The 27609-nt window shown below is 44.6% G+C and overlaps 1 protein-coding gene across 1 annotated transcript in view; it reads left to right on the top strand.

The window, feature by feature from the left end:
• PIK3C2G (phosphatidylinositol-4-phosphate 3-kinase catalytic subunit type 2 gamma) overlaps positions 1–27609 on the top strand; it is a 372292-nt gene that overhangs the window by 172194 nt on the left and 172489 nt on the right. Inside the window, 2 exon segments of the mRNA XM_059726204.1 lie at positions 13826–13919; positions 15345–15439. Coding sequence (XP_059582187.1) covers positions 13826–13919; positions 15345–15439 — 189 coding nt within the window.

Raw genomic sequence — 27609 nt, forward strand, 5'->3', positions numbered from 1 at the left:
GTGTCCATGGTTGCCAGGTGCCTGGGGCCCCTGAACCCTGATAGCATTCAGGCAGCTCTGGGCATGGAGTGCAGGGCTCAGCTTTGCCATCCAGGCTAGGGCTGCACAGAACAGGCAGGGAGGCTGTGCCACTCTCAGCCATCTCCCAAACACAGTGGGAGAAGTAAGTCCTGTCCCTATAACCCCAGCAGACATGTTCCCCAATCTCTGGGCCCAAGCAGAGCAAGCAAGCTCCAGGCTTCAGCACTGGTTCTCTTTGGTGGGAGCAGGCAGGGAACAGGGACAGGACACTGCCCCCACCCAGCTTAGGAGGTGGCTTTGAACAGCACAGCCTCCCCACCGGCTCTGTGGAGTCCCAGCCTGGACAGGTAGTGCTGAGCCCTGCACCCATGGCCAGAGCCACCTGACTGCTATGGGGGATTCAGAGGCATCAGGAGCTTTACAACCACAGTTGCTGCTGGGCAAGCCTGGCAGAGGGAAGCGGCAGCTTGACCCTGCACAACCTGGCAGAACACAGGGTCAGCAGGAACCAGCCTTGGGTTGCCACACTGCAGCCAGCCACTGAGTTCCAGTCTGCTCCAGCTGCCTGGCCCTGCTTGGACATGTGTTTAGGTTCTAGGGGCTCAGGTACGAGGTGGGGGGCACACTGCATCAGAGTGTGAGGCTGGGCATACATTCAGCTGTGGGTCAGCGGGAGGAGGGAGCACCAGCCTTATGCCCCCCAAAGACATCACAGCCCAAGTCCAGCCTGGGCATTCAGAGCAGTAATTCAGTCCAGGAGGCACCACAGCCTCCAGGTGCTCCAGGACTGCAGAGCTGGCTCTGTCCAGGGACAGCAGTAGGGCAGAGGCACCATGCCTGGCCCCACTGTGCCCCAGTGTCCCCACTCACCCTAACTTAGGAGAGGCCATTAAATCCTGGGATGCTGTAGGACTTCAACTTGAACAGAATAGCTGTGGACAGTGGCCACATCTTAATGGAACAGGAGAAAAATTAGGCAGACTAGGGATAATCCTGTCCTGAAGTGATGTAACTTTAAAATGAATAACAAGTGCTTTAAGCCACTTAAAGGTGCTATTGTGCAGCCAGTCTAGGGGTTAAGACAGGCATGGGCAATTATTTGGGCCCAAAGGCCACATAGGGAGTTTTGTTGAACTGTTGCAGGCCAGGTCAGCACCCCTCTTTCCCCCCCCCCCCTCCATGCACTAAAACTCCCTGTGTGGGATGGGCATGCAGGGAACAGATCACAGCTCTGGCCCTGCACTGTCACTGCCCCTAGATCCTAGACTCGGCCCTGGATCCTGCTCCCTACCCACCCGTGGCCCCATCCCATCTGCCTGGCTGTTTGCCCTGCCTGCACAGCTCCTGGCTGGTGTCCATGAAGATCCCATGATCACGGGGCAGTGGCAGTGCAGGCAAAACTACAATCCACACACCCCTGCCCCCAGAACCAAGGCTCTGCCCCAGCCCAGGCCACATGCCGTCACCACCCTGTGATCCTGGGGTCTCCATGGACACCAGCCAGGAACTGCATGGGCAGGGCACATGGCTAGGCAGACAGGGATCTGCATCCATGACTGGGGCTGGGATCTTGCCATGGTGACAAAGTGGGGCAGGGCCTAGGATAGAGCCACAATCTGCTCCCTGCAGACCCCTGCCTGCAGAATCTGAGTGCATCACAGCTCTGCCCTAGGCCTCAGCCACACACTGTCACCATCCCAAAGTCCCAGGGTCTTCCCAGCCTTGCCCACCCATCTCGCTCTTGGACACCTCATCCCTCCAGGCCATAGCCCCATCCCAGCTGCCCAGCCAAGTGCCCTTCCCTCACGTGTCTCATCCCTGGTGGTGGGTGCAGGGCAGATGGGCAGGTCTGGATGAGGGTTCCTCGGGTAGCAGGGCCAGGTTTGGCAGCTATAGCAGCTGGAAGGAGATGCCACTGCTGGAGCTGCCAGGAAATGGAGTCCAGCCGCATGCTGCCCCAGCCCTGCTGTGCACGCATGGGTGACAGGACCTGCTGCACACACCAAAGCCTGGGCTGCCCTCCATGCCTGGGCTGGGCAGAACCAAGGGACCTGCTGTGGGCTGGACAAAGTCCATCTGCAGGCGGATCCAGCCCTCAAGCCAAAAATTGCTCACCTCTGGGTTAAGGGCTCTATGTAACAAGGTCCTCACAGTGGTACAGGTCTGAGATGGCTTAAAGCCTTAACCTGTGACTGCTCTGAAACCCTAATAACTTTATTATGGCATAGCATTTCACAGAATTAACATGTTTTAAACATAACTTGTAACAGCACCCTAAGTCAGCACTAGTTCTAAAACAGATCCAGCAAATAAAAATAAATTGTTACCTCCAAGGAATAAGCAGGAAGCAGGAGTATAAGTTGATAGGTTTAACAGTCTTCTCTGCTATTTACTCGCAATATCATTCTTAAATTCCTGATTGAAACCCAATTGTTTATCACATTTCTAAGTACTATGCTTCTATGTTTAGGACTTACTAAAGTGTGTAAAGGCTTGTGAAAGTCACTTTCAACACAATAATATTAATGTGGTGACTTGAGGACAAATCCTGACATGCTATAACAGTGTTGACTGATTTCAGTGTAGTTGCTTCAGAATGTCACCAGTGTAACTGAGAGTACAGTTTTGACTGTCCCCTCCAAATCCACTTTGGAATGCATAAAGGAAAATATATGAGGCTGATGTAGTTAGAAAGCATCTTGTCTATTGAATTTATTATATCAAACTACAACCTATAAGAGCAAATATATGAGGAGTAGAGCAAACATATGTGCCATGTAATGCTTCAAAGAGATCAGCAATTTACATATCATTTGCGATTTAGATTTACAGAATACTAACTATGAAGCTATGAATCTGCTATGCCACGATGTTGTATTTGAAATTTAGTGACCAAATTAACTACATGGGAATTCAAAGAAATAGCCGGAACTCTACCATAAGCAACAGATCATCATTAATAGCTTCAGCAGTCTTTTCAAATACCTCTAATCTTGATTAACACACTCTTGGTGGCAAACAGATAGTTAGAATGGGCATGAGTTTAGTTATTTGTGCTGCTGCTTGTGGATAGATGTGCAAGGTAAGCAGAATATAGAACAACCACGAGCTAAAGGTGGAGGCGTCATGAACAACAAAATTTATCTCTGGGGAAGATATAAGATCACGGACCATAGAAGCTTCAAATGGAAAATCTTCTTCAGCCCTCCCCTTCATCTCTCTCAGTGCAGGGTATGGGCTGGAGTAGTAGCTGTATGCCATGTTAAACTCATTTATATTTGATCTTAGTCAAATCGTTGGTAAAAAGAATCAAAGTATAAATGCTTTTAGTAAATTTGTCAGCCCTATTAATAACCTGGACATGAATTTTGCACTGCTGGCTTAACTTGCAAATGCTGGATCACACATACTGGTTCATCTGTGGCAGACTGGCCATGTAAAAAGCATTTGACACATTTGATGATTGTCTGGCTGATCTCTGCCAAGCGTGGAAATGTCCAGTACATACTGCAGCATCATGCTGACATCTCATGTTCTCCAGCATATTAGCTTTTAGTTTGTTTTTTTTTAAAGTCACTCATTTTTATAACTGTAAAGGAAACCTCAGAAAAATGTGAACCAAATGTAATTGTTATATGAGTTTGCAGAGAGCCTGAAACACTAGCTGTAAGAGATGCAAACTACTACCCCATTCATTACTTTTTTGATTCTTCTATTTCATATACAAGTAGCCATAAAGCATTCCACAGCATAATCTCTTGAGCTGGATCTGGACATGCAGGCACTTGCCATTTGTGGTGCCACATACCCCTTTGCGGTGCCACAAATCACATGCGTTGCACATTAAACCATGCACAGCACTGCTAATTTGCAGTGCCAGGGCAAAATTTTGCTACTGGGATTTCCTGGTAGCAAAAAAATACCCCCTGAAAACAAGAGCAGCGCACAATATGCCAGAGTGCCATGTGGCAGGACAAAACGCTGAGATGGGGGAGCAGGCAACCCAAGCCTGCCTGCTTTGCCACCTCTGCTCTACAGACCTCGCTGAAGCACCCTGCGCCCCAGGCAGCTGCTCCCCTGGTGGCTGGGGCGCGGTATACCTCAAGGCAGGGGTTCCACAGTGGAGCTCCTGCACTGAGACGCATAGAAACAGGGGAGCAGCCTGCTCCCCTATCTCAAGGCACACTGCTCCCCAGACAGCCAGGAAGCAACTGACTGGGGCTCAGGGTGCCTCAGCACAGGGCATCCGCAGCGTGCTGAGATGGGAGAAGCAGGCAGCTCTGGGCTGCCTGCTCCCCCATCTCCACATGCCACTACTTAGCTGGCTGGGGCATAGGGTGCCTCAGCATGGGGGCTGCCTGCTGGCTAGCCCTGCACTGAGGCACCCTGTACCCCAGGCAGCCCCACCACAAAGCGGATGAGCAGTGGTGTGCATTGCAGCACAACATAGCGGCACGGATTTGGGCCACTACTATTTGTGCTGCTGCAAATGCACACGCCTGCCTGTGTGGACTCAGCCTCAGAGTCCTTCGAGTCTAGGAATAAAAACTATGATTACACTGATCTGGAAGCATAGCGTTTTTTATTTCTAACATTATATCCTTTTATCTATGGGATTGATTCCCAGCACTTTATGGAAGATAATAGCAGAAGGTAATCTATTTACATAAAATAAAGGTGAGGGATTTCAGAACTGTGCATCATACTGTTACTCTCTCAGTAAGTGACATTCCTCATCCAAAAAGCTTGGATATGAAATGTAGCGAAATGTTCTCTCCACTTACAGAACATAATAGTTCTGTTCCATTTACCTGACAAGGAGGTGAGTTATTTAATGCAGGGTTGCCTGAGACTATTCAGTAAATTAAGACTATTAGACTAGTTAAAAATGAAAACTACATTTATGCCTCATTTGTTATCAAGTTAACAATTTATGGCTGCAAAGATATCTAGGTAATGTCACAAATCCACATGAAGTTTCACCAGTTTTCTACTTTGAACTGATTTAACTATAACAGTTCCCTGCCAACTACACATTTGAAGGCAATCAAGACCAGAAGTTGTTCTCGCTTTCCAAATTAAATTTAAATTTATGGTTTCTTCAGATGCTGGCATAAGTCTGAGGGGAGATATAATAATCTACAACTATGCTTAGAGGTGATTTTAAAAACCGTGTAGTCAGTTATTATTAGCCAATCAAGAAAGCATAAAGCAGCAACAAAAGCATTTCTGTGGCTATTTAAGTTAAATATCAAGAAACATTTATGTTGTTACTTAAATTATAACAGAATAAGCTACAGAGGGAAGATTTTTGGGGTCCCTCCTACTAAGAAATGTCATCATTATTGAATTGACTTCACCCCCATTGTTTGGTTTCAGTAATGCGCCTGGTGTATATGCCCAAAACACATGTATGGAAAAGCACAGTTCTTGCTCTGAAGAACTCACAGTGTAAACAGATGACAAACAAAACAACTAAAGAAGACAGAGGTTCAAATGCCTTTACTGCAGGAGACAGAATTTTAATTTGGTTCTCCCTCAGACACTGTCATGTCCATTTTGCTATGGGTGAATAGTGCCTATCTCCCCCTGTTATTTTAGCCACTCATTTCCAAATTTCCTTTGCTGTTATTAAAAATATGCTAAAATAAGTAGAACTCTTTGAGCACAATGAGGGCTTGCGTTAATTTGTATAAAAAAATAAAGAACAAAATTGTTTTGGGGTCCAATCAAAGTGATTTCTCCCACTTGCTCTTGAGCACTAACTAGCCCCAAAAGTTAATATTTTGCCCAGTCCTAATAAGAAACTGTGTGTGTGTGTGTGTGTGTGTGTGTGTGTGTGTGTGTGTGTGTGTGTGTGAATACAAACCTAAGAGAGTACTGGGACATCCACATAGGGGTATTCCTACCTGGCACAAGACAGTGTGTGCGCCTTCAGAGACTTCCCAATCTAGCTAGGAACTGGCTAGCTTGTGTCTACATTACTATAAGGCAGCACTGTACCTGAGCTAGCTCTCTTTGGCTAAGTACAGACAATCAAAAAAGCATGAGGCTGAATTGAGTCAGTCTTTGCAGGTTAGTCTAAACTGCAGAGATTAAACTGAAACAGAAGTGACAGTTATTTACTTACCTGTGTTTCAGGAAATGTAGCCACATGCCTGCAGTGGCTCAGGCCAGAAACCAGGGGGCACTACAGCGTGTCTCTCTGGCACATAGCCAGCATGGGCTGTGTTTGCTTCTTCTTCCTGCTGCCCCAAGGTCTCTGGGATTTGCAGTCCAGAATTACAGCACCAGGATTCTGCTGGGTTTCTCATCACTTCTTTTCCTGCCTCTAGATGCCTCTGGAATTTGTAGTCCACAGTAGCAGGTGACATTAAGTTTGAGCAGGGAAAGGGGTGTTTAAACCCCCTCCTTGGCCCCAGACCCCAGCCCAGATTTGCCTGGGAGGGGCAGTCTCCACCCCGTAGATTGGGCTGCATCCCCAGCTGGGTTTTCCCTGCCCCCTTGTCAGCCAGCCCAGCTAGGGAGTAGAGAGGCAGAGCCAGCTCTGCTCTCTGGAGCAGATGGCACAGTACAGCCCAGGGCTGCAAAACATGCTGGGTTGCTGGGGGACTGTGATTTAACTTGAACCAGGAAGGGGTCTGAAATGGAAGTTTCATAAACTGGTTTGGCCCAAATCAGTTAAGTCTGATACTACATTCAACCAGTTATCTTAAACCAGTTTCAGCCATTTTGAAACTAGTTTACGTGAACTGAACTTCTGTTCTGTTATAGGTTTAAACCAGTTTCTGATCACTTAAACTGGTTTATGTGTAACTTCTGCCCCTAGCCTTTGTGGCAGTTCCAACATCAAAAGCATCACAGCCTCATTAACTACATAATAGCAGGGTTAATTAGCTTGGGCCCTGTACTAACAAGGCTATGGTGGTTCCAGTTCTGGAGCTAATATGCAGCTTGAATATCTCTACCTGGTCTTGCCTTACACTGTATAAACATAACTGAAGCACCCCTATAGTGTCATAGATATATGAATCAGGGAACTTCCTATTGTCAAAAGAGTAGTTTGTTTTTTTTTAATTCCAATTAGTTTTAAAATCATAAATTTGTTCTAATTCTAAGAATGTATTATAAGCTCTATGTAATCCTAGTTGACTGTTTAAATAATTCTTTCAGTTCTAAAATGTTTAAGGATGCTGGACATAAATCCTAGTGAAAGTAATCTTAAAATGCAAATACATAAGAAAAAAAACTAATACAAATTCAAAGCAGTGATGAGCTCTGCACTTAGGTCTAACAAGTTGTCAATTGGTTAACAAGATTTGTCTATTACTCATTCCTTCAGAAAGGTCCATCTTGACTTCAAGATGACCTTGATATTTACAAGCCAAAGAAGCAGTATTGTAACCAAGAGCAATAAATTAAACAGAATCTTATCCAAAAGCAGAGCAGCAAGAGCCATGTTTTCTGAAAGAATTTGACCTCTTTGGACTTTTCAGTATGTTTTTCATATGCATTTCAATGCACTTTTAACTGAAAATGTCACCCAAAATATGCTGAAAACCTGAGTGTATTTCACATTATGATTATTGGAAAATTAATTTAGAGCATTGGTTCTCAATCTATTTGCCGTAATGGGCCACACTTGCAGGTCTCCTGTAGGCCGCAGGTTGAGAACCACTGGTTTAGAGGAATCAAGTGTTACCAGTTGAATTTTCTGGAAATATTGGGACTAAAATGCTTTGTCATCCTTTGGATGAGGAAAACGCAGAATTTTGTTTCATCATAACATTTCACTTCTTCAAACGTTGGCTGCTACCAAGGACAAGCAGTAACTGAGTAATAACATTTTCTGCATGACTTGGTGCCTGTCTAGAACATATTTCACTCTCCAGTAACCTGTTGAACTAGGAGAGAAGGGAAAGGAGGTGCTAATTTACTTATTATCTGTACACATTGGCATGCAAGTCTTTGGGGCACTTGCTTAATGAGATGATAGGATTATATGGGTATTGTGTGTGTGTGTGTGTCTGGATTTGAAGTCTTCATGAAAATACATTTTGTTCTCCATAGCCATGGACAAATTTAAAAGCTTCTCATTTCTAATGGCTTATCTGGAAGTAAAATAATAATAATAATTAACTCTTGCAAAATAGGCTAATTGGGTAGTAAAATGATAATTTATATTTAAAGCATTCCCTCATTCCCCATCAAGGAGCCTGAAGCACTATACAAGTAATTATAAACAATATTAAAATATCAACAACTATGCACTATACAGACAAACAGACTATTAACAAATCTGAGTACAGAAGAACCATTAAAAGAACATTTAGAAGAAGTGTGACAGATGACCCATGTTTGCAATGCAGAAGCCAGGACTTTGGAACAGGTCCAAAATACTGTTAATCCATTATCAAAATTAAAACACTTTTATTTAAATGAGAAATAGCTAATTTGATTATCAGGCCCATTCCCTGCCATTGCAGTGGCAGGGCATTGACATGCCTTTGTTTCCGTTGTTCTTATCTGTGGCACATTTTTTTCCCTTAGGATGGTTTGTGGACATGGTGTGGGTAAGGGGTCAGAGGGGCTCTGGTGGGCCCTTTGAAGAAATGGTTCCATGAGAATGCAAGCCACTGGACTCTGGCTCTTCCAAAGCTGTGTTCCTATGTGCTGTGTGTGGAGCACTCTTTGAATTATGCTTAAAAGCACCTATCTAGAACTTCTGGACACAAGTATTCACGCTAGCTCTTCAGCTTCTCTTGATAGTCAAAGTGAATTATTTTTCTGTGGTTATTACTACCATTTTTGTTCTCTTTCATATTTTAGTTTTCATTTATCATATTTACTTAAATATAAGACAAGGTTTTATTCCCCAATCTGCATGGGGGGAAAAACTCCTTGTCTTACATTTGTATACAAGGAAACCTCATTAAATACCTAAATATCTATCGTTAAACTGTTGCCAAAAGCAGTATGTGCTCAGTAATTGAAACCAACTATGAAGTTCATTTAAATGCAACCAACACTGTGCATGACTGTAAAATAAATGGCCCATATGGGGCAAATGGACTGATGAAAACCTTTTTTTTGTGTGTATGTGGCCCTTAAGAAATGGTCAGTTGTTCCCCCAGGAGGGAACAAGCACTGGGCCTAAATGTGCTGCAATGTAGGCCAGCACTTGGAGAGGCTGGAGCAAGCTGCAGCATGCTCCCTTGGTGCAAAAAATGCTAATGAGAACCTGTGTATGTGTGTCCCTTATAATAAAAGCAGGCTGTTGCTCCCTCAGGAGGGAACTGGCACTAGGCCTGGAAGTTCTGCAATACCAGGCAAGTATCAGGAGGGCCAGAGCTAGCCCTGACACCCTCCCCTTGGTGCCAAAAAGGCCAAGATACTGATAGGACTGTACCACAAGAATAGAATAAGATGCTTGGTAGTGCCCATTGCACTCAGTTCCCTCAGCACTGATTCTTTTACAAGTCATGGTGAGCCATTCAATTGAATACATTTCAATTTTCTCTTCACTCCCACAGCTGAGCTATGCCTTTCTTTCCCATTGCCACTGATTCCTGTTTCTTCACCAGCCTTAACTGTCTAGCAGAAGTCAACAAACAGGGCCCCAAAATGTTCTCTGAAAATCCGTTTCCCCCTCTCTCAGCCTGTCACATAAGATTAGGGACCTACTTAAATAATGCCAGAAGTGTGCTGTACAGCAGCTCCTTTAATCTTGCTCTTTTTGCCTCATCCGCTAATTGGCCAAGGGACCCCAGCAGCCCCAACACTCGCTGCTTGCTTCTGATGAGCCAGGAGGCAAAAACTGTGGTTTTAAATATGCTGTGGTTTTTGCCTCCCAGCCAGCAATCAGTGGCAAGTGGTGGTGCTGCCTGGGCCCTTCAGGCAGGCATTCAACAGCAGGAGGAAAAAACCACAGCATATTTAAACCCACAGTGTTTGCCTCCTAGCAGATCAAGAACAAGCAGAAGGGTTGCTGGGGCCCCTCCTCCAATCAATGGCTGGGGAGATGTGGCAAAAAGAGCAAGATTAAAGAAGTCACTACACAGTGCACTTCTGGTGCAATTTAGGTACATCCATGCAGTTTAGGTACACTACATATGATTAGTATGACCCTGCCCTCCATGGGGTGAGCCGAGACCAGGTTGCCCTGCATCTCATCTGCATATAAATTTTTGGAGGATCCTAGGACTCATGACAAGAACACCTGGTTCCAGTCACGTGTGCAGGGAGGGGGTCTAATTAGCACATGGATCCTTTGTGGGCAGTATATGGAGTACACAAACATACTGAGCAGTGCTGAGTTGTGGGATCACCATGGCTTGAAATACTGTTGACTGCTGGGTCCCACCTCAGTGAATGTATATGGTAAATCATGAGCCTTTTGGCTTTGGATTAACATCATGCATGTTCTGTACTACATATAAGTAGTTACAGAAGTGCTGCATTGTTCATGGAGTATCTGTACTAAAACACATAGCAGTTTCAAAAAGGTTAAATGCATCAGTTCTGGATGAATTAATCTATGGGTTCCCATAGTAATTTGCCTATATGTAAATTGCCTATATAGGTATGTTTATTTAAAAGATAATAGGCGTATCTACACAAGATGTTTACAGAGCTGTAGAGTTGTAGAAATTAAGGGCTTGAAGGGACTTCAAAATATCAAGTCCAACCCCCTTGCTCTGGGCAGGAATACTGCTGAGATCAAATGGTCCCAGCAAGGTGTCTGTCCAGTCTCCCCTTGAAGACTTCCAAGGTTGGGGACTGTATCACCAAGTCTATTCCAGATTCTGGTGACCCTTGTCACAAAGAAGTTCTTCCTTGCATCCAACTTGAAACCATCTTCCAGCTGGGGTCTCACTAGCACTGAGTAGAGAGGAAGCATCACTTCCTTAACCCGGCTCGTGATGCAATGGCTAATGCTTCCCAGTATGCTATTCGCTCTGTTGACTACAGCATCACACTGGCATCTCATGTTCTTCCTGTGATCAGTCATAACCCCAAGGTCCCTTTCAGCCATCGTGCTGGCCAGGACATTTCCTCCTAACCTATATTAATGTTGCTGGCTACTTCTCCCCAGATGAAGTACTCTGCATTTATCCCTATTGAACTATGTCCAGTTCTGCTCTGCCCACCTTTCCAGCTTGCCCATGTCCACTTGGTCCCTAATCTTATGTGACAGGCTGAGAGAGGGGGAAACAGAGGGATTCTCAGTGAACAGTTTGGGGCCCTGTTTCTTGACTTCTGCCAGACATTTAAGGCTGGTAAAGAAACAGGAATCAGTGGAAATGGGAAAGTTGTGGGAGTGAAGAGAAAGTTGAAATGTATTCAGTTGAATGGTTCACCATGACTTGTAAAAGAATCAGTGCTGAGGGAACTGAGTGCAATGGGCACTACCAAGCATCTTATTCTATTCTTGTGGCACAGTCCCATCAGTATCTTGGCCTTCTAGGGCTGTTCCACCCTAGCTCAACATGCTGCAGTCCTGGGCATATGTGAAGCTTGGGGAGCAATAAACTCTAGAGTGATAAGGCCTGGAGTTTATTCACATGCATTAATATGCATGTATAGATTCATCCAGTGTTTTCAAATTTGCTTCTCTTCCATCTACTCAGGGAAAGCACGGTCTGAAAGTAAGTGGGGGTGGGGAATGGGCTTTTGGAGAAAGATGTTGGGGAAGCAGAGGGCAACAGGGCTACCTAACTCCCTCAGATTTATTTTCCCTGCCATAGCAGTGGGAGGGGGACAAATTCAAGGCAAACCTCCATATGAAAACTTTATAAAGTTGTTATGATTTTCCAGGTATAGAATCTAATTACTGGGGCTCATCTTATATTCAGGGTCACTTTATATTCAAGTAAATGTTGTACTTTCATATAAAGTTTTATGTTGGCAAGAAGTGATTGATGATTTGAAGGCCACTTGCTGATGTACAAAAAAAGATGTAGCATGGACATCAGCAAAACCATTTTCTCTATGCTGCCTTCTGACACCTGTTCTGATCCAAAAGAACCCCCCCTAGGGTAAGCAGACACTGAAATCTCCGGTCCCCACCTTATCTCTTGGTATTTATGTGCAAACTACCAAATTAGTGATACTTAAGCTAAGATTTTCAAAATCTACAGGAGTTTGGCCTAAAACAGCACTGGAATTCAATGAAAGTTATCAACCAAGTTCTCTTAGACTTCTTTGATAATCCTAAGTATAGCATCAATTTGGAAGTAGTACACTGTTGTTGTTTTCTGTATAGGGTGTGTACAACATTATAATGGTTTAAATATGGCTTAAAACAGAAATGGACAGGCATACCAGCCTGGTAAACTAGTTTAAATACACCTGGAACAGTTAAAAAATATACCTGAAAAATAAAGTACTGTTTTGAACATTTCACCATGAACTGGTTCAGTGCTCTGTGTGGACACTAAGTTTTTTGTGACACATGTCTGGTTAGTCTTCCAGGCATTCCTTACTGCATTGTTCCTCACACTCCACACACACTGCTGCAACTGGCTGCCCTGGTACACAGCCAGAATGCTGCTACTACCTTTTTTCCCTCTTTTGTTGGCCCTTTTTTATCAATGATTTCCCTTGCACTGCTTATTCAATAAAAGCTATCTTTCTAAGAACCAGCTGTGTCTTCACACACCTTGACCACATCCTCTCATCATGTCTTCCCCCCAACCGTCCTTAACCCCCTGGGAATGACAAAGCACAGGTCCAAGCATTTCCCTTACCTGCAAGTCAAGCAAGCACATTGCAGACTTTGGCCATTTACATGCTGTTAAAGATTATTGAACACATGATTAGGACAGAAGGGAAAGCAGAGAAGTAAAAAAGCCCCCAGCCACAGGTCACCCACTCCCTGGAATCTCCAAACCATGGGTGCAAGAACTGCCTCCTCCTCCCCACACTTGCCCACTGAAAGGTATGGTAGGCTGGGTGTTCACTTCCATCTGCAAGTCAGAGCTACAACACTTCACACAATTGTCAATCAGTTCCCAAACAGTGACATTTTGAAATGGTCCAACTGTTATCAGAGTCTGCACCCAAATAACTCATTTCTATTTGTCCCCTGATCATGTTTTGTAACATTGCTGCTTTCTTGGTAAAATGTTGAATGCTTCTGAATGCAAAATACTGCATAGATCATTATCAAGGTCTTCAGTCGATGTTGTCAAAAATAGAAATTATTTTTTTTCAAGATATTTCAAAAGTGGAGTTTTGCTGCTGCTGCTGGTGGTTTGGATATGAGGAGTGGTTTGTTATGTTTGGCAGTTTTTATGCCCTGTAGAGACTTTTCAGTTCTCAAAAATGAAAAACAAATTTATAAATTAAAGTCAAAATAAGACTGAAATAATCCTAAAATAAATATTTTGACTGTCCTAATCCTAAACAAAAACAAATTTTGAAGTGTTGAAATTTTCCATGGAATTGAAATTCTGCATTTTAAGAAGTTTTGTCCTAAATAACTGGAGATTAACGCATATAATTTGCTTTATATTATGATATATAACTAAAGGCAATGAATGACTCCTGAGACCTCAACTTACAAAGATGCCGCTGGGAATCATAATGTTTGTTCATTGTAAGGAGCAATCATTCTAGTTAAGTTATCTGCTACATGTTCTTTTATTCCTATTACTGTAAAGCAGATGGATTTGATTTTCCTGTCCCATTTTGAGTACAAACCTGTTTGTTTAGCATATTGTTTAGTTAAAAAGTCTTGAGAATTGCAGTGCGCCAGTAGTATCTCTGTAGTGCCTAATGATCTTTATTTGTTTTGCACTAGTTTTCCAGATCAAGACATTCGCAGAACTGCAGTCCAACAAATAGAAAATCTGTCAAATGATGAATTGCTAGAATACCTCCCACAGCTAGTTCAGGTAAGGAAACAATTGATAGCCAAGGAAGTCCTGTAGTCAGTTCAATAACTTCATTAAATACTTTTGATCCTTCCAGTTTGATTGATACATTATTGTAAGAATAAGCAAAGAAAACAGATTAGCTGATGTGATGATTGAGTTAACTATAGGGGTGAATTATAGATTGTGTTCCATTTAAGAGAATGTAGTTCACCTTTTCTGGCATTGCTGAATGGATACTCTAGAAAAAAAAATCTGAAAAAGGAAATGCAGCTGTGACCAATAGCAGGCAGCATCAAATCTATGGCTGACAGAACAAGGTTTCGGAGTTTCTTGCATTCAGATATCAGTGTTAAATACCATAATGTATTTAGAGCCACGGTGTTGAAAAGGCATCACCAGTGCAGCCTATGCCAAGCAGTCTCTCTGGAGAATAATCTGTTTCATTATCTATTTTGCCTTTCACTACAAATTGTCTCTGACTATTGGTCCAAACTTGATTTTACAAGAGATGGCAATTGTATGCTTGAAAGTATTCTGTCTTCAGGTCAAGGAAGAGATGACTGGCTGCAAAGCTTTTATCCTCTTTTTCTGGAACACTTTGAACAGCCTCTCTCCCACAGATCTAGGTTGTCAGATTTCTCACGTTCCAGTGGAGTGGATGCTTTCTTATGATGGGGATGGGGAAGGGAGACCAATGAAGTAGACATTTCCAGTAGCCAGCAGTGATTCAATAACTAAATGTCTAGATGATAGATTGTGTAGCTGTGTATATCAACCATAGTAGCCTGTGTGGCTTATAATTATTCTTAACACACTGGTGAAGGGCAGAAGAATCATTTTTAAGCAAGTATTAGTCCAAAATTAGCCTACTTCACAACTGAAACAAAATGGCCTTGTGGATACAGTGCTGAATATATGTGATAGATCTGGGTTCCATATCCCTGAATTGCTGTAGAGCCTTGGACTAGTCTCTTCAGCGCTCTTTTCCTGTCTACCCCTTGTCTGGTCTCCATACATCATAATAACTTACAGTGTATCTGTGCAACTCATGGCATAATAATTGGTCCCTGCTGTTGATTGGTGCTTCTCTAGGCCACCTGCAGATCATTTTATAAAAACTGTAATTAATTTTTAATTTCAGGTTGATCAAGTAAAGGAATTTGAAGGTTCTGTATTCAATTTGCAGAGTGGGGAGGAGGTTGGGAACTGATTTGGAGCACATTTTTAATGGATGTATTTAATTGCTGCCAAAATGAGGATGAACTCTGCAATTGTCTAAATGAGGGTGTGTGTTTACACCCTGACTTTGTTCCTTCCATTTTCTGAGCATTCCACATCTTTTGAATTCAAGTAACCACACAAATAAAACCTTTTCCTATCTATTTTTGAAAAAAATGCAGTAGAACTAGCCTGTAACTGAATGTTTTTTCTATATCTGCTTAGGTAATTAAGTTTGAATGGAGTCTTGAAAGCCCTCTAGTGCAGTTCCTTCTAAATCGCTGTCTTCAAAGCATTCAAGTAACCCACCAACTTTACTGGTAAGATTATTTAATATTACAGAATTATGCTTTTTAAGTGATTTTAAGCATGTGTAGTGACTGATGACAACATTTTAAAACCAGTTACAAGGTTAAGAGCAAGATATATACTATGATATTTTCTGCTAATAAAAAAGTCAGGCTTGTGAAACAGAAATTGTCTGAAGTAAAATACTTTTTAGCATTCTGAATGCATATAAGGAGAAGCAAAGTGGCCAACATTTTCTATTATTGATTATGAAAATGCACTACATACTGGGGCTGTACAAAGCTTTGGTCCCTGATTCAATTCAGCAGAAATTCAGCCGGATTCGGTGGCCGAATCTCCAAATCCAAATCAAATCAGAGGACCCTTTAATCTCTCCGAATCGAATAGGGGCCCTCTGAACAGATTCGGAGAGATTCGGCGATTCAGACATAGAAACAGCTTTAAATGTTTTTTCTACATACCTCTACATAGCAGGGACTCATGAATGCTGTGATGCTGAGGTGCATGGAGTGTCCCACAGAAGCACAGGGTGCTCCCCAGTGCGCTCGGCAGCAGACCGAGAAGTGGACCAGAAGTGCTGGGGAGCATGCTGGGGGAGCCTCCCCATACTCCCCCAGCTCAGTGACTGGTGTTTTCTGGGTTTGGGGGGGCACCCAGGGTCTCCCTGCAGCTGATCGCTGAGCTGGGCATGGGGGCGGGGGGCCCAGCGTGCTCACTGCCAAGCATGTGGAGGGCCCTCCATGCACCCTAGCATCGCAGCTTTCACAAGCCACACAGGTACCTTGACATATGTAAAAAAACTTTTAAAGCTGTATCTATGTCTGAATCGCTGATTCTCCAAATCAGCATCAAATCTTCAGATTTGGATTCAGCCAAATTGAATCAGGAACAGTGATCTGAATCACCAAATCGAATCTCTGTCCCTGATTCAGATCGAATCCAAATCCCGCTTCACACACCCCTATTACATAGACTGAAAGTAGCTGACTTACACGGTTAGCTGTTCTATGTAAGGACCTTTGAAAATATATTATCTTGTGCCATGATTATTTGATGTGCTATATTGTTTATTTTGAGACCACAAGATAAAAATATGCTTTCTATCCCCTTAGCAAACTTATCCTAGGATCTGAAAGTCAAGCCTGCACAGTAATTCTGACTATCCTACAGTGTATGTCATTTAGAAGTTCAGTTGAATTACACACCTCAAGGCAAAGACTGAAACATAATGACTTTGTTGATAGTGTGCCTGACAGAATAGACTTTAGGCCTTTCTTTTGTGCCTATAGGAACTCTGCAAGTGGTAATCAGAATAAGCATGCAATTAAGATATTTTTGTTGCTGACACAACAAGATACAAATAACATGGATAAGGAGCAGATCTGTCAAATAAAGAAGTACCTATTCTACATAATCATCTTCTTTACAATACCTGCAGTTTAATTGAAGCTGTCACCATTGTATTGGGTAACTTAGCAACATCAGAGAGAATATAATTTAATTCCTATGTATAATGAATCCCTAAGGTTGCCCTATAAACTTAGGTCCAAATCTTACTTTACCTATTAGGTTTTCAAGTGCGATCCTGTTCTGTCCTGCTCAAGTCCCTAAAGCTCCAGTAATGCATCTGTTTCTGTAATATGTTGTCATTCTAAGGAAGACAAAGCTGATTCACCCATCTTTTATATTAACATTTTTTCAGGGATTCAAACAGAGTAGAATAAGATCACATTTGGGTGCTAAAGTCTGCTTAAGCATCTAAAAGGTGGAGCAGAATGTGTTGCTCTATCAAGCTAGATCTCATTTCCAGAGAGAGTAGGCTCAACAACAGCGCAGCTAGCAGATTGTCATCTTGTATCAATTGGCATATCTCCCCTGAAGTCAGCAGAACCATAAGACTTTACCTTCCCCTGATGATCTTCCCCAGTATAGTGTTTTCCTCTAAGGATTTGCCATGTAGATATATGGATCTACATTTTGCAATGTAGATCTTTGGAGAACTTTTTCTGCCCCCCTCTTAAGCAACCAGAATTTCTTCAGCTCTCATGCAATATGCAATAGATGATCCATTTATGTGAGGCTAATCAATTCATGAAGACAACACATTACCTGTCCTTTCTCTGGAACAGTGGAGTTCTGTGTAGTCAGATTTAATGCCAAAAATAATAAAATCCGTAGTGAATGAAAGATTTTGAAATGTTTATAGCTCTCCTTGCATTCCAAAATGGTAGCAGCCCTGTTTGCTTTTCAAGCACCTTTTATCTATGAGTACCTTCAAAGTACTAAGAACAAAGCCTTTGAATATTTTCTTTGTCCGTTCATCCTTTATGTTGGGAAGTTATCCTGGTTCCTTTATTTTGGGAGGTTATCCTGGTTTTGCACACAGCTGGCATATTTGTAAGTGAGATGTTACTGAACGTTTAACCCTACACTCTGTCTTCTCTCCCTTCAGAGCTTGAGGGGATCTATATTGCCACTATACAAAGTTACTCACACTTGCATTAACCTCAGTAGCATTTTGGGTACTTGCACATAGACAAGGTATTGTAAGCTAAAAGGGGACAGGAAATTACTGTGTGTTAGGTGCTGCACAGTAGGGGTCTTGTTACACCTTACGCTGTAAGCTTGAACAAATGTTAATCAGCATAGTATTGTTTGGCTTAGTGGAACAGTTGCTCCTTAAGGCAGAAAACCATCTCTGATGAGACTGTGACTGTCCCTCACCTGCACAGTTGTGACTTGCCACTATAGGCTTGGTGAGAAGGCGCAGGACTAGGACACTGTAAGTAGAATGTTTTGTAGTTTAAAATATTACTGTTTCTGAGCAAAAAGTTGTAGTTTTCCAAGTAATAAGTTTTGTTCAGAAATTTTTACAGTATGTTAATGCTGTTTATTAATGAAAACCTTCCTCTCCTTGGCAAATTGAATTTCAGTCCCAGTAAAAGTAATTAAAAACAAAGTTCCGCTTCCATTTATCTCTAAAAGTTAGAGAAGCTGAGTGATTCAGTAATTTCCATATATACATGCCCATAAAAAATTGATATTTTTATAATGAATGGAAATAGATACTTTCTTACTGTCTGAAATGTTTAATTCTAGTTCTTTCAACTGATTCCTAAATTTGCAATCCACACTGTGTATGAAAATCAAAATCATTTTCATGCACAACTGCTATTCACTGTCTTAAAAGCAAAAACTGATAAAAACAAACTTAGAAGCCAAATAATACCTGTCTTTCTTTCACAATGAATGGCATTAACATTCCACTGCGATCTAACATTTTTTTAAAAATCAGCTTTTTAGGTTGGAGGAGATTTTACAGAAATCTAGTGATGTTCTTTCATGACAAAATAAAATCATCTGATCAAAACTGTCATGTTTCACAACTTTCTTCTGGATTCAGGAACTTATTGTAGGCACCAGGTCACTGATGGTGCTATTAAGTAATGGCAAGCTACCCAAACCACCACTCAGTTGTGCATATTTAAAATAATATTTGAGCTATTTAAAGTCAAGCTGACTTCATTTGCTGCCACTCCAGAAAGATAAGTAGCTGACATCCAATGATAACGTGCCAACTCATCCTCTGGAATAACAATGTTGATCAGCAAAACACTGTACTTTTTTGAAAAAATATCCAGTGATCTTTTTGCAAAATACTATGAGCAAAATAATTGACAAAGGCTGACAACACTTTGCTAGTAAATCTCTTTTACGTTCATAAGCAAAGTTCCCAGCTGTTATAAATCACTATAATATCATTGACAGCAGTGGTTTTTCTGCCAGTTTATGGCAATTAGTTTTAAGGATCTCACCCAGTGGCATGAATGTACACCTCCCCAACTCTTCTTACTCTAATTATCTTTTTAATTTTTCAGGAATTTAGGTTATGAGTTTGGTCATTTCTCTATATCCCTGAGTATTTGAACATTTTGCTACAGGACAATAGGACCTATGTGCTACTTCAGTTCTGATTATGCATTATTTTAAGGGTTTAAAGCTGGGGCAGACAAAATATGGCCCATGGGACAGATTCAGTCTGCCAAGCACTTTCATCCAGCCCGCAGCACCCCGAAATGAATTGCATCCTATACAGCCCTTCCACCTACAAGGGTGGGAGTGAGGCTCTCGCATATACCCACACCCCGAAACATACCCTATTGTGCCTCGCTCCTACCCTTGTGGGCAGAAGGGCGCAGCCCAGCCAGCATGCAGCTCCTGGACAGGGCTGCTGCTGCCGGTGCTACAGCCCCCATGGACCTGCTCAGCTTTCCTGGGCTCCTCCCAGATCTGGGCACCAGGCAGGGAAGCAGTGGGGGCTGAGCTGCAGCTGGGCAGGAGCGTGAAGCATGGGACTGGGGCTTGTGGCAGCACAGAGCCTGTGCCCAGTTGGCAGCAGCAGTGCAGAGTTCAGGTGGGTAGCACGTGGGTATGAGGGAGGGTGGGGTGGTGTGGGGACTCCCCCACATGCCTCCCATGGTATGCAGCCCCAGCAGGCAGTGGCAGCAGCAGCAGGTAGAGCACTTAGAGAGCAGGCACCTGGTGTCTCGCTGTGCGTCACAGCGAGGGGCACATCTTCCATCAGGCCATCTGTATCACCAGTGCTCCCTGCCACTCATGCACAGCCCCTGCACTCTCTGGGCATGGAGAGAAGCCCTGCACACTAAAGCCAGCTGCCCTCCCCACCAGGGCTGCACAGCAGTGGAGTGAAGCCCCAGCCACTTTCCCCTGGAAGCTGAGGAAGGCAGCCAGCTCCAGCACCTGGGGCTTCCCTCCTATGCCCGGTGAGTGTGGGGGCTGCGCATGAGTGGTAGGGAACACCAGTGATACAGACTGCCCGGTGGAGGGCTGCACTTCTCACTGCAATGTGCAGCGCTGGCCAGGGCTGTGCCCCACCGGGCACCTGCACCTTTAGTGCCCTGCCTGCTGCTGCTGCTGCACCACGGGGGGAGTGATGGGGTCCCCACACCCCCACTCCCCCTCACACCCCACACACGTACACCCTGCCCCCACAACCCCCCACATATACACAACCCACAACATACCCTATGCCCCCTCACAAACAGTGGCTGCACTCTGCCTCCTGCTGCTGGGCTGAGTTCTGTGGGGCTGGCGGACCTGGTCAGAGTGCAGCCCTGCCTCCCCTGCTCCCCGTCACCAGGGTGCGCTCCAAGCAGCTCTGCCAGCACCACGGAACTCAGCCTGGCAGTGGGAGGTGGAGCGCAGCCCTGGCTCTCCTTCACCTCCCACCACTGGGCTGCACTCTGAACAGCTCCACAGATCTGAACCTGGTGGCGGGAGGTGGGGGAGAGTTACTGTTCAGTGCTGCTCTCCAAGGGGTTCCACCACTGGCTCTCCCACCACTTCCCACTGCTAGGCTCAGCTCCATGGGGCTGCCAGAGCCAGTCAGAGTGCAGCCCAGTTGCAGGAGGCAGGGAGAGCCAGGGCTGCACTCCAAGTGGCTCCTCCAGCCCCACAGAGCTCAACCTCCCCTCCCAGCACTGCCGGACTCCTCCCAGGTGTGCGGGCCCCCAGATCTGCACATGGAATGACAGGAGGGTGTGGCTTCTGCCTGGAACCAGCAGCAGCACCAGTCTTCCTGGCACTGGGTACAGGCTGCACCCAGCACCAGTCCCAGGCAGCAGCGGCAGCCTCCTGTCATCCCGAGTTCAGAACTGGGGGCCTGCACATCCAGGAGGATTCCAGCACAGCCCCACAGCCCTCCCAGGGGTGCGGGGCCCAGATCTGCATGTGGGATGACAGGAGGCTGCTGCTGCTGGCAAGTGACACATGTTTTGCTTGTCAGCAGCTTAAGGTACAGTTTCCCAGAAACCCTTGCACCTATCTCCTTGAAACTTGGCAGGCTTCATGCCCTCAGAACAGGCTATCAGCCCTGATTTTTATCTGAATCATACAAGAAATGACAAAGTTATAGGCATTTTCATGATTCCCCATTATAGCCTATGGGCAAAATGTCAAAACAGTGTTGAAACAGTGAAACAGTTTCGGCCAATGAAACGGAACAGCACTTTGAAACTAAATGAAATGTCAAACTGAAACACTGTCCCATCGAAATGAAATGAAATGTAAAAATGAAACACTGTCCCATCGAAACCAAGAAATGGAAGTTGAAACAAAATGGGTGCTGTTTCTCACAGCCCTACTCACTGGTGTAAGAGCCTGTCTGATTAAATTCCTAGTTGAAGCCTACGCCTGCATCCAGATGAGGACAGATGTGTGGTATGTGGTGCCACAGTCCCATCTGTGGTGCCACACAGCACATGCAGGCATTCCCTGAACTACTACCTTGCAGCATGTGGGTGGGAGTTGGCCCCAGAAAATCCCAGGGTCAAAGAACCTATGCCAAAAAAAAAAGCAGGGCAGCTCACATGGCAGCAGTGTGCACTGCCCGAAATGGGAGCCTGTCCAGCCAGAGCCACACTTTAGCTGCCAGCCAGGCTCCCAGTTGCAGGAGCACAACAGCTGCTCCCTGACGCTCCTAGGATCCCAGGTAGGATTGCTGGGGCCAGCACAATTGCTGGCCCCAGCCTCTCCTCCCTCACCTGGGGGAACCTGCCACATGCCAGAGAGCATGTGGCATGGGCATTCCTTGGGGACAAGGAGCAGCAGCACAAGGTGTACCACTGCTACTTGTCCTTGGGGAAACAAATGGCTCCACTTGTCTGGACATGGCCTATGGGTTAATCTTGCCAATTGTGTTTCCCACCTAACAGTGCTAGCAGTGCATGGCACCCAGTAGCACCCTGGAAAGGATCTCAGGGGATCCAGAGTGCCATGGTTGAGAATCACTGATTTTTTTTCTCTCTCTCTTTCACTCTCTTTCTGTTGACCTCCTGAAAATGATTTCCATAAATTTAATTTTGGAGTATCATTTGTAGTCTCTTTACCAGTTATTTTAAACTATAATTTAAAGTTGGTTTTGTATAAATAGATTGACAAGACCTAAGCTGTGAAGGATTCTACCCTTGTTGGAGAAGAATGGAAATTCTAGCTTCTCTATAGGTCATATGCTCCAATCTACCCCTCTCCAGTTCCTCTGAATAAACCTTCAGCATAAAAGAGATTAATTTAGTATTAAATACCTTTTTAAATTCTACTGGGGAGCTATCTGGCTCCAGATTTTTCCTCCTTTCATTTCAGAAACTGCATCCGATATTTCATTTTCTGTTGTCTGCTTGAAAAAAGATTCCCATCTGCTGGTTTTAATTAAAGAATTCTTAGTTTCAAAATCATCCTTAGCTATTTCTGCCAGATACACAATTTTACACTGTATCAAGTTCCCTTGTACCGTCAGTAAGTTCTAAAGCAGCTGCGACATGCACTTGAAGGACATCTGGGAAGCTCCTGGATGCTTGGCCACAGATTTCTTTGCAATGTATTAGGCTTTCTGATAAATGCAACAAGCTCTTACTGATGATAGAGGTAACCTCACCTGCCACATTAACCCATTGATTTGCCCAGTATTTTTTAAAGTTTTTCTCTAGTTTCAGTTTTATTTACTCCATGAGGGGAGGGAAACAGAGGATGAAATTACAAATTGTGCTTAGAAAATACTAAGGGCACTTAAAATGTGAGTGCCTGCACATTAAAGCTTGTTAACTTGTGCTGAGTGCTCTCTGAGCATCTCAAAGTTGTGCCACTTCATGCAAGGGTTAACTCTGGGCCATGCTACACAAATCATATTAGGGTAACTACAGTCTGCTCCACAGAGATAAAATGAGCAATTTGTAATCTTCCAGCATCCCAGGATGCACTGCTTCCAACTCCCCTCCCCCTTCACTCCTACTCCATGGATGTACTTACCATCTTCCAAACTCAAGAGCAGGCAGGGCCCTGCCAGTGCCAGGATGGGGCTGCAGTGGTGGGAGGATGGAGCTGGAAGGTGGAGAGACATGGAAGTATGAGGGCTGTAGCATCCTTCTGCAGGGAGCTACCTCCCTATCTTGGGATAGGGGATGGTGGGAGAGGGCTGTGCTGTAGGTAACTCTCCACCAACCTCTGCTGACCTAATCCCAGCCCTCTAACCCAGTCTTAGCCCCCCACCAGCCTTCCCCAGAGGGGGCTGTGCCTTAGGCTCAGAGCTAAACAAAAGCTAAAGAAACATTCAATTAACCTTGGTTACTTGAGTCACAACCCCTGTGCCTCTTCAACCATTCTCCCACACACCTCCCCTCCTGGAAGTGGGATGGAGCCCCAGTGTCCTGGCTCCTAGCCATACCCCTGCTCACCAGTGGCAAGTCAGACCTGTGCAGGCAAGAAACAGTGACTGCTCACAATGGGCACGTCCCTATGAGTGGAAACGTGCATTTCCCCAGGGATGAAAAGCAGCGGCACATATATTATAGGCCCCTCACAGCCTCCCCTAGCCCTGCTGGTGCCCCTCACTCCCCCCATACCCTCCCTGGCCATGCTTTTGCCCCTCACTACCCCCTACAGCTCCCCCAGCCCTGCTGGTCCCCTTCACTTCCCCACCACACAGCTCCCACAGCCCTGCTAGTGCCCCTCACTCCCCCCCACTATCCCCACAGCCCTGCTCAAGCAACTTGCCCCCCAACCATAGCCCCTGCCTCCCCAGCCCTGCCAAATGGAGCTCCAAGCTGCCAGGGCTCTGTGGCCAGGGACCCGGTTATGCAGCCCCTTGCCCCTGAAGAAGGCAGCAACTGCTGCAGTTGAGTGGAGCCTGTCTCCCCCTGCTGCTGCCTGCTGTGGGCTTGGGTGGGGAGGGGGTGGATCCCCACCACTGCACACACTCCTGGGAGGGTGGGGGAACCCATGCCCCCCAGATCTGTGTGTGGGACAGGGGCAGGTTCAGGCTGCCCACTGTGGGCTTGGGCTTCTGCCCTGCTGCCCTCCCCTGGGGCCTCCACAGCCCAGAAGATGCAACCTGGCAGTGCAGGGAACAGTGGGACCATACAGGGAAGCTGCCTGCTACTGCAAGCTCCACACTGCCCTGCTGATGAGTCCCCTGCACACGGCAGCAGCAGGGGCAGTGGCACGGGATTGTGCTCCTCACTGCAGCCGCATACACAGAGAACACCTCACCAGGGCAGCGCAGGACTTGCAGCAGCAAGGAGATCCAAGAGCAGCCCCACTGTTCTCTGCAGTGCTCGGTCACACCCACTGGGCTGCAGAGGCCCTAAGGGAGAGCAACAGGGTGAGAGTCTGTGCCCACAGCGGGCAGCCTGCCTCTGAACCAGACACAAATCTGGGGACCACAGGTGCCCACTGGCCCTCAGCAGTGCACACCGCAGTGGGGAGCTGGCCCCATCCCCTAGACAAACTGCCTATGGTCCTGTCCCACTCCCTGCCAGGGCCTTGCAGCCATGCATTCAAGCCCCAGGCCCCACGAACCACCCAGGTGGACAGCAGCCCCAGCCTTGTCCAAATCCCTCTCTCCCTCCCTATGGGGGCCTCAATCCCCTTCCCCTTCCCCCCTCCCTTACCTCCAGGAGTTGCTCTCCAAGCTGCCTGGTGGCCATGTGCCTATACGTGCGCATGGTGCCCCCCTGCCTGACCACCCTCTTCCCGCTCCCTCCCAGCCCCTTGCAGGCTGGCATTCTGCCAGCCTGGAGAGAGCTCTTTCCAAACTACAAAATCCATGGGTTTCTCTGCTAAAATGAGAAATTGGCATTTTTGTCTGGTAAAGGGGGAAATCCACGTTTTACCCTGTTTTTCTGTAGGAAACAGAAAACCCAGATCCCTACTCATAAATGAGCTTTTCTGCATCCTGGGGCTGCGTTGAGAGAAAAAGGAGGTGCTCAACCGACTCATGCAGGAGAGTCATGAACTCATGCTAGTTCATAGGCTCTTCCTGTTCGTGCAGTGAGCCCCACTGGGCCCACTGCTGCCTGCAGAAAATCTTCCTGTTCACATTCCTATGACACTATTACATGTGTCATTTTCATACACAACTGCTATCTGCTTTCACACTCTGGCTTTATCCAGGCATTTGTCTGCCAGCCTGCTGCTCAATTTCCCACTTGCCTAAAGCATTTTTGCTTCTGGCTTCTTTCGCAGGTGGCAGCTACACCATATGATTGAAACAGCTGGCTGGGTCAGCATGTGGCTGGAAATATGTTTCACGGATGGTTGTTTTCCACAGGGAATTGAATAACGGGGAGAAATGTTGTGGTGTCTAAGATATGATTGCTGTGTGGAGGTGACTGTGAGCAGTTTCACTGTAATGGCACATTATGAATTTAAGGCAAAGGAAGAAGGATCCTGCTGAAAGCTGAATGAAGCTTGGTAGCTTGTTATCCACCCTGAATTTTATTTATTATCAACAAATATCTTAGAATTTTTTTAGCATTTTCTGTCCGGTAACATTTCTTAACTAGAGCATGATACCAGGGCACAAAAAAGGAGCGTGTCACCTCCTTTAGCATGCATATCCCACAGATAGAGATGTGGCACTGCACGAAGAAAAGAGGGATTGTGAGTAAAATCCAGTCCATTGAAGTAAATGGGAATCAGACTTTATATAAAAGGAGAAGCCCAGTAGTAGAAGTAAAAAAGCAGAATATCTAGGGCATTACTACAGTGTAATAGAGCCTTCTGGTATAGAATCAATAGGGAGTTTTAAAAGACTCTTAGCTAAATTCTCTGCCAGCAGGGAATTTGGCCCTCAATACTTTATTCTCCAAAATCATTAGCTTACTATTTCATTCAGCTCTTTAACTTTGGAGTGATAGATTATCATTTCATATTTTGTCAAGGAAAATGTTTTTTTCACTGTCACTTAATATTGATCTATACTAATCATATTTTGCCTCCAGTATTCACAGGAAGGAATAAGTCAGAGTCCTAGTTTTTCAATACCTCAAGTATTTGTACTCCACCTCCTATTCCCCAAATGTCTCTCCTTTTTTCTCCCACAGGCTCTGTTGCACATACACACAATCAAAGGCTGTCAAATGTGCTAATTGTAAGTCATTTTTTCAAGTATTCTGTGTTCTTAGGCAGAGATATGCATGTACTACTGCAAATTCAGAAAATGACAACGTTCTTTTTCATTAGATTTCTCCTCAGGACCATAGTCTGGCAATGCCCATACTCACAGGAGTAGCCCTTAAAATTATATGTGTATGTAATAGCTTTTCTAGAGCAATATTAAAGATAGAACCCCCCCACCCTCAAAAAAAAAAAAAAAAAAGCAGTGTTTGATTGATTCAAGGTTTCATTTAAGCTTGAATTAATGGTCAAAGCCTAATTGTATTTAGGGCCTTAGTTCAAGTTTAGATTTGGTGATGCCAAAACCTCATTAACTGGTCTTGCAAGATACCACATTCATCTGAGCTGAGAGCACTTTATATAGCAGTCTTCATTTAAAGACAGATTCTAATCTAGGGATTTGGTTGTATATCACCTCTAATTAGATTACCAACAATAATATTATCCTGCTATTTTTGAGAGGCAATAATCCCTGTCCTCATTTTTATACTGAATAATTCAAGTCCTTCATTATTATCCACTTGGGACTTAGATTATTATCTTGGAAAATAGAAGGTTCATTTTCATTTAATTTAGTTCTTTTACATTTTTTCAAACTCCAGCTTTCACCAGAAAAAGAGCATCTAAAAACAAAGCGATTTTATTGTTAATATTCCTAAACTACTCTTTTTGCTTGCTTCTGACTTTCAATGGCCACAAGATGAATGGGCAAACAATGCTGTTATGTCCTCAAAGTTATGACTTGAAATAATATACTAAAACATAGATGTAAAAAGTAAAGTCCTTCCTTCTTTCTTTTGGGCTTGCTTTCTTTCAAGTTTGCTGCATGTAGGAATTGAAAGCAGGTTATAGAAAGTTTGCCTATAGATGGGTGGTGTGAGTTCAACGCAATATGTCAGTGACTGAAAGAGAATCCAAAAGCCAAAGTGTCTTTCAGGAACTAGAGATGTTCCTCCCAAACAAAGTTATAATCATATCATAGTAGCATGAAATTGTTGTTGCATATGCTGTTCCTATTCTATAAGCAGAGGACTAAGGACCCACTGAAATAAGTGGGTATCCTTCCATTGAATTCAATATTCTTTGTATCAGTTGTTTACTTTCTTGCAAACAATACTACACTTTTCACCAGCTTTGTATTCACTTGTTAAGTATTGATACTTGGCAGGGGGTGGAGGGAAAGCTTATGAATGCTGCCATTTTCTCTTTT

Source organism: Alligator mississippiensis, chromosome 4, assembly GCF_030867095.1.
Source record: "Alligator mississippiensis isolate rAllMis1 chromosome 4, rAllMis1, whole genome shotgun sequence".
NCBI lineage: Eukaryota > Metazoa > Chordata > Crocodylia > Alligatoridae > Alligator > Alligator mississippiensis.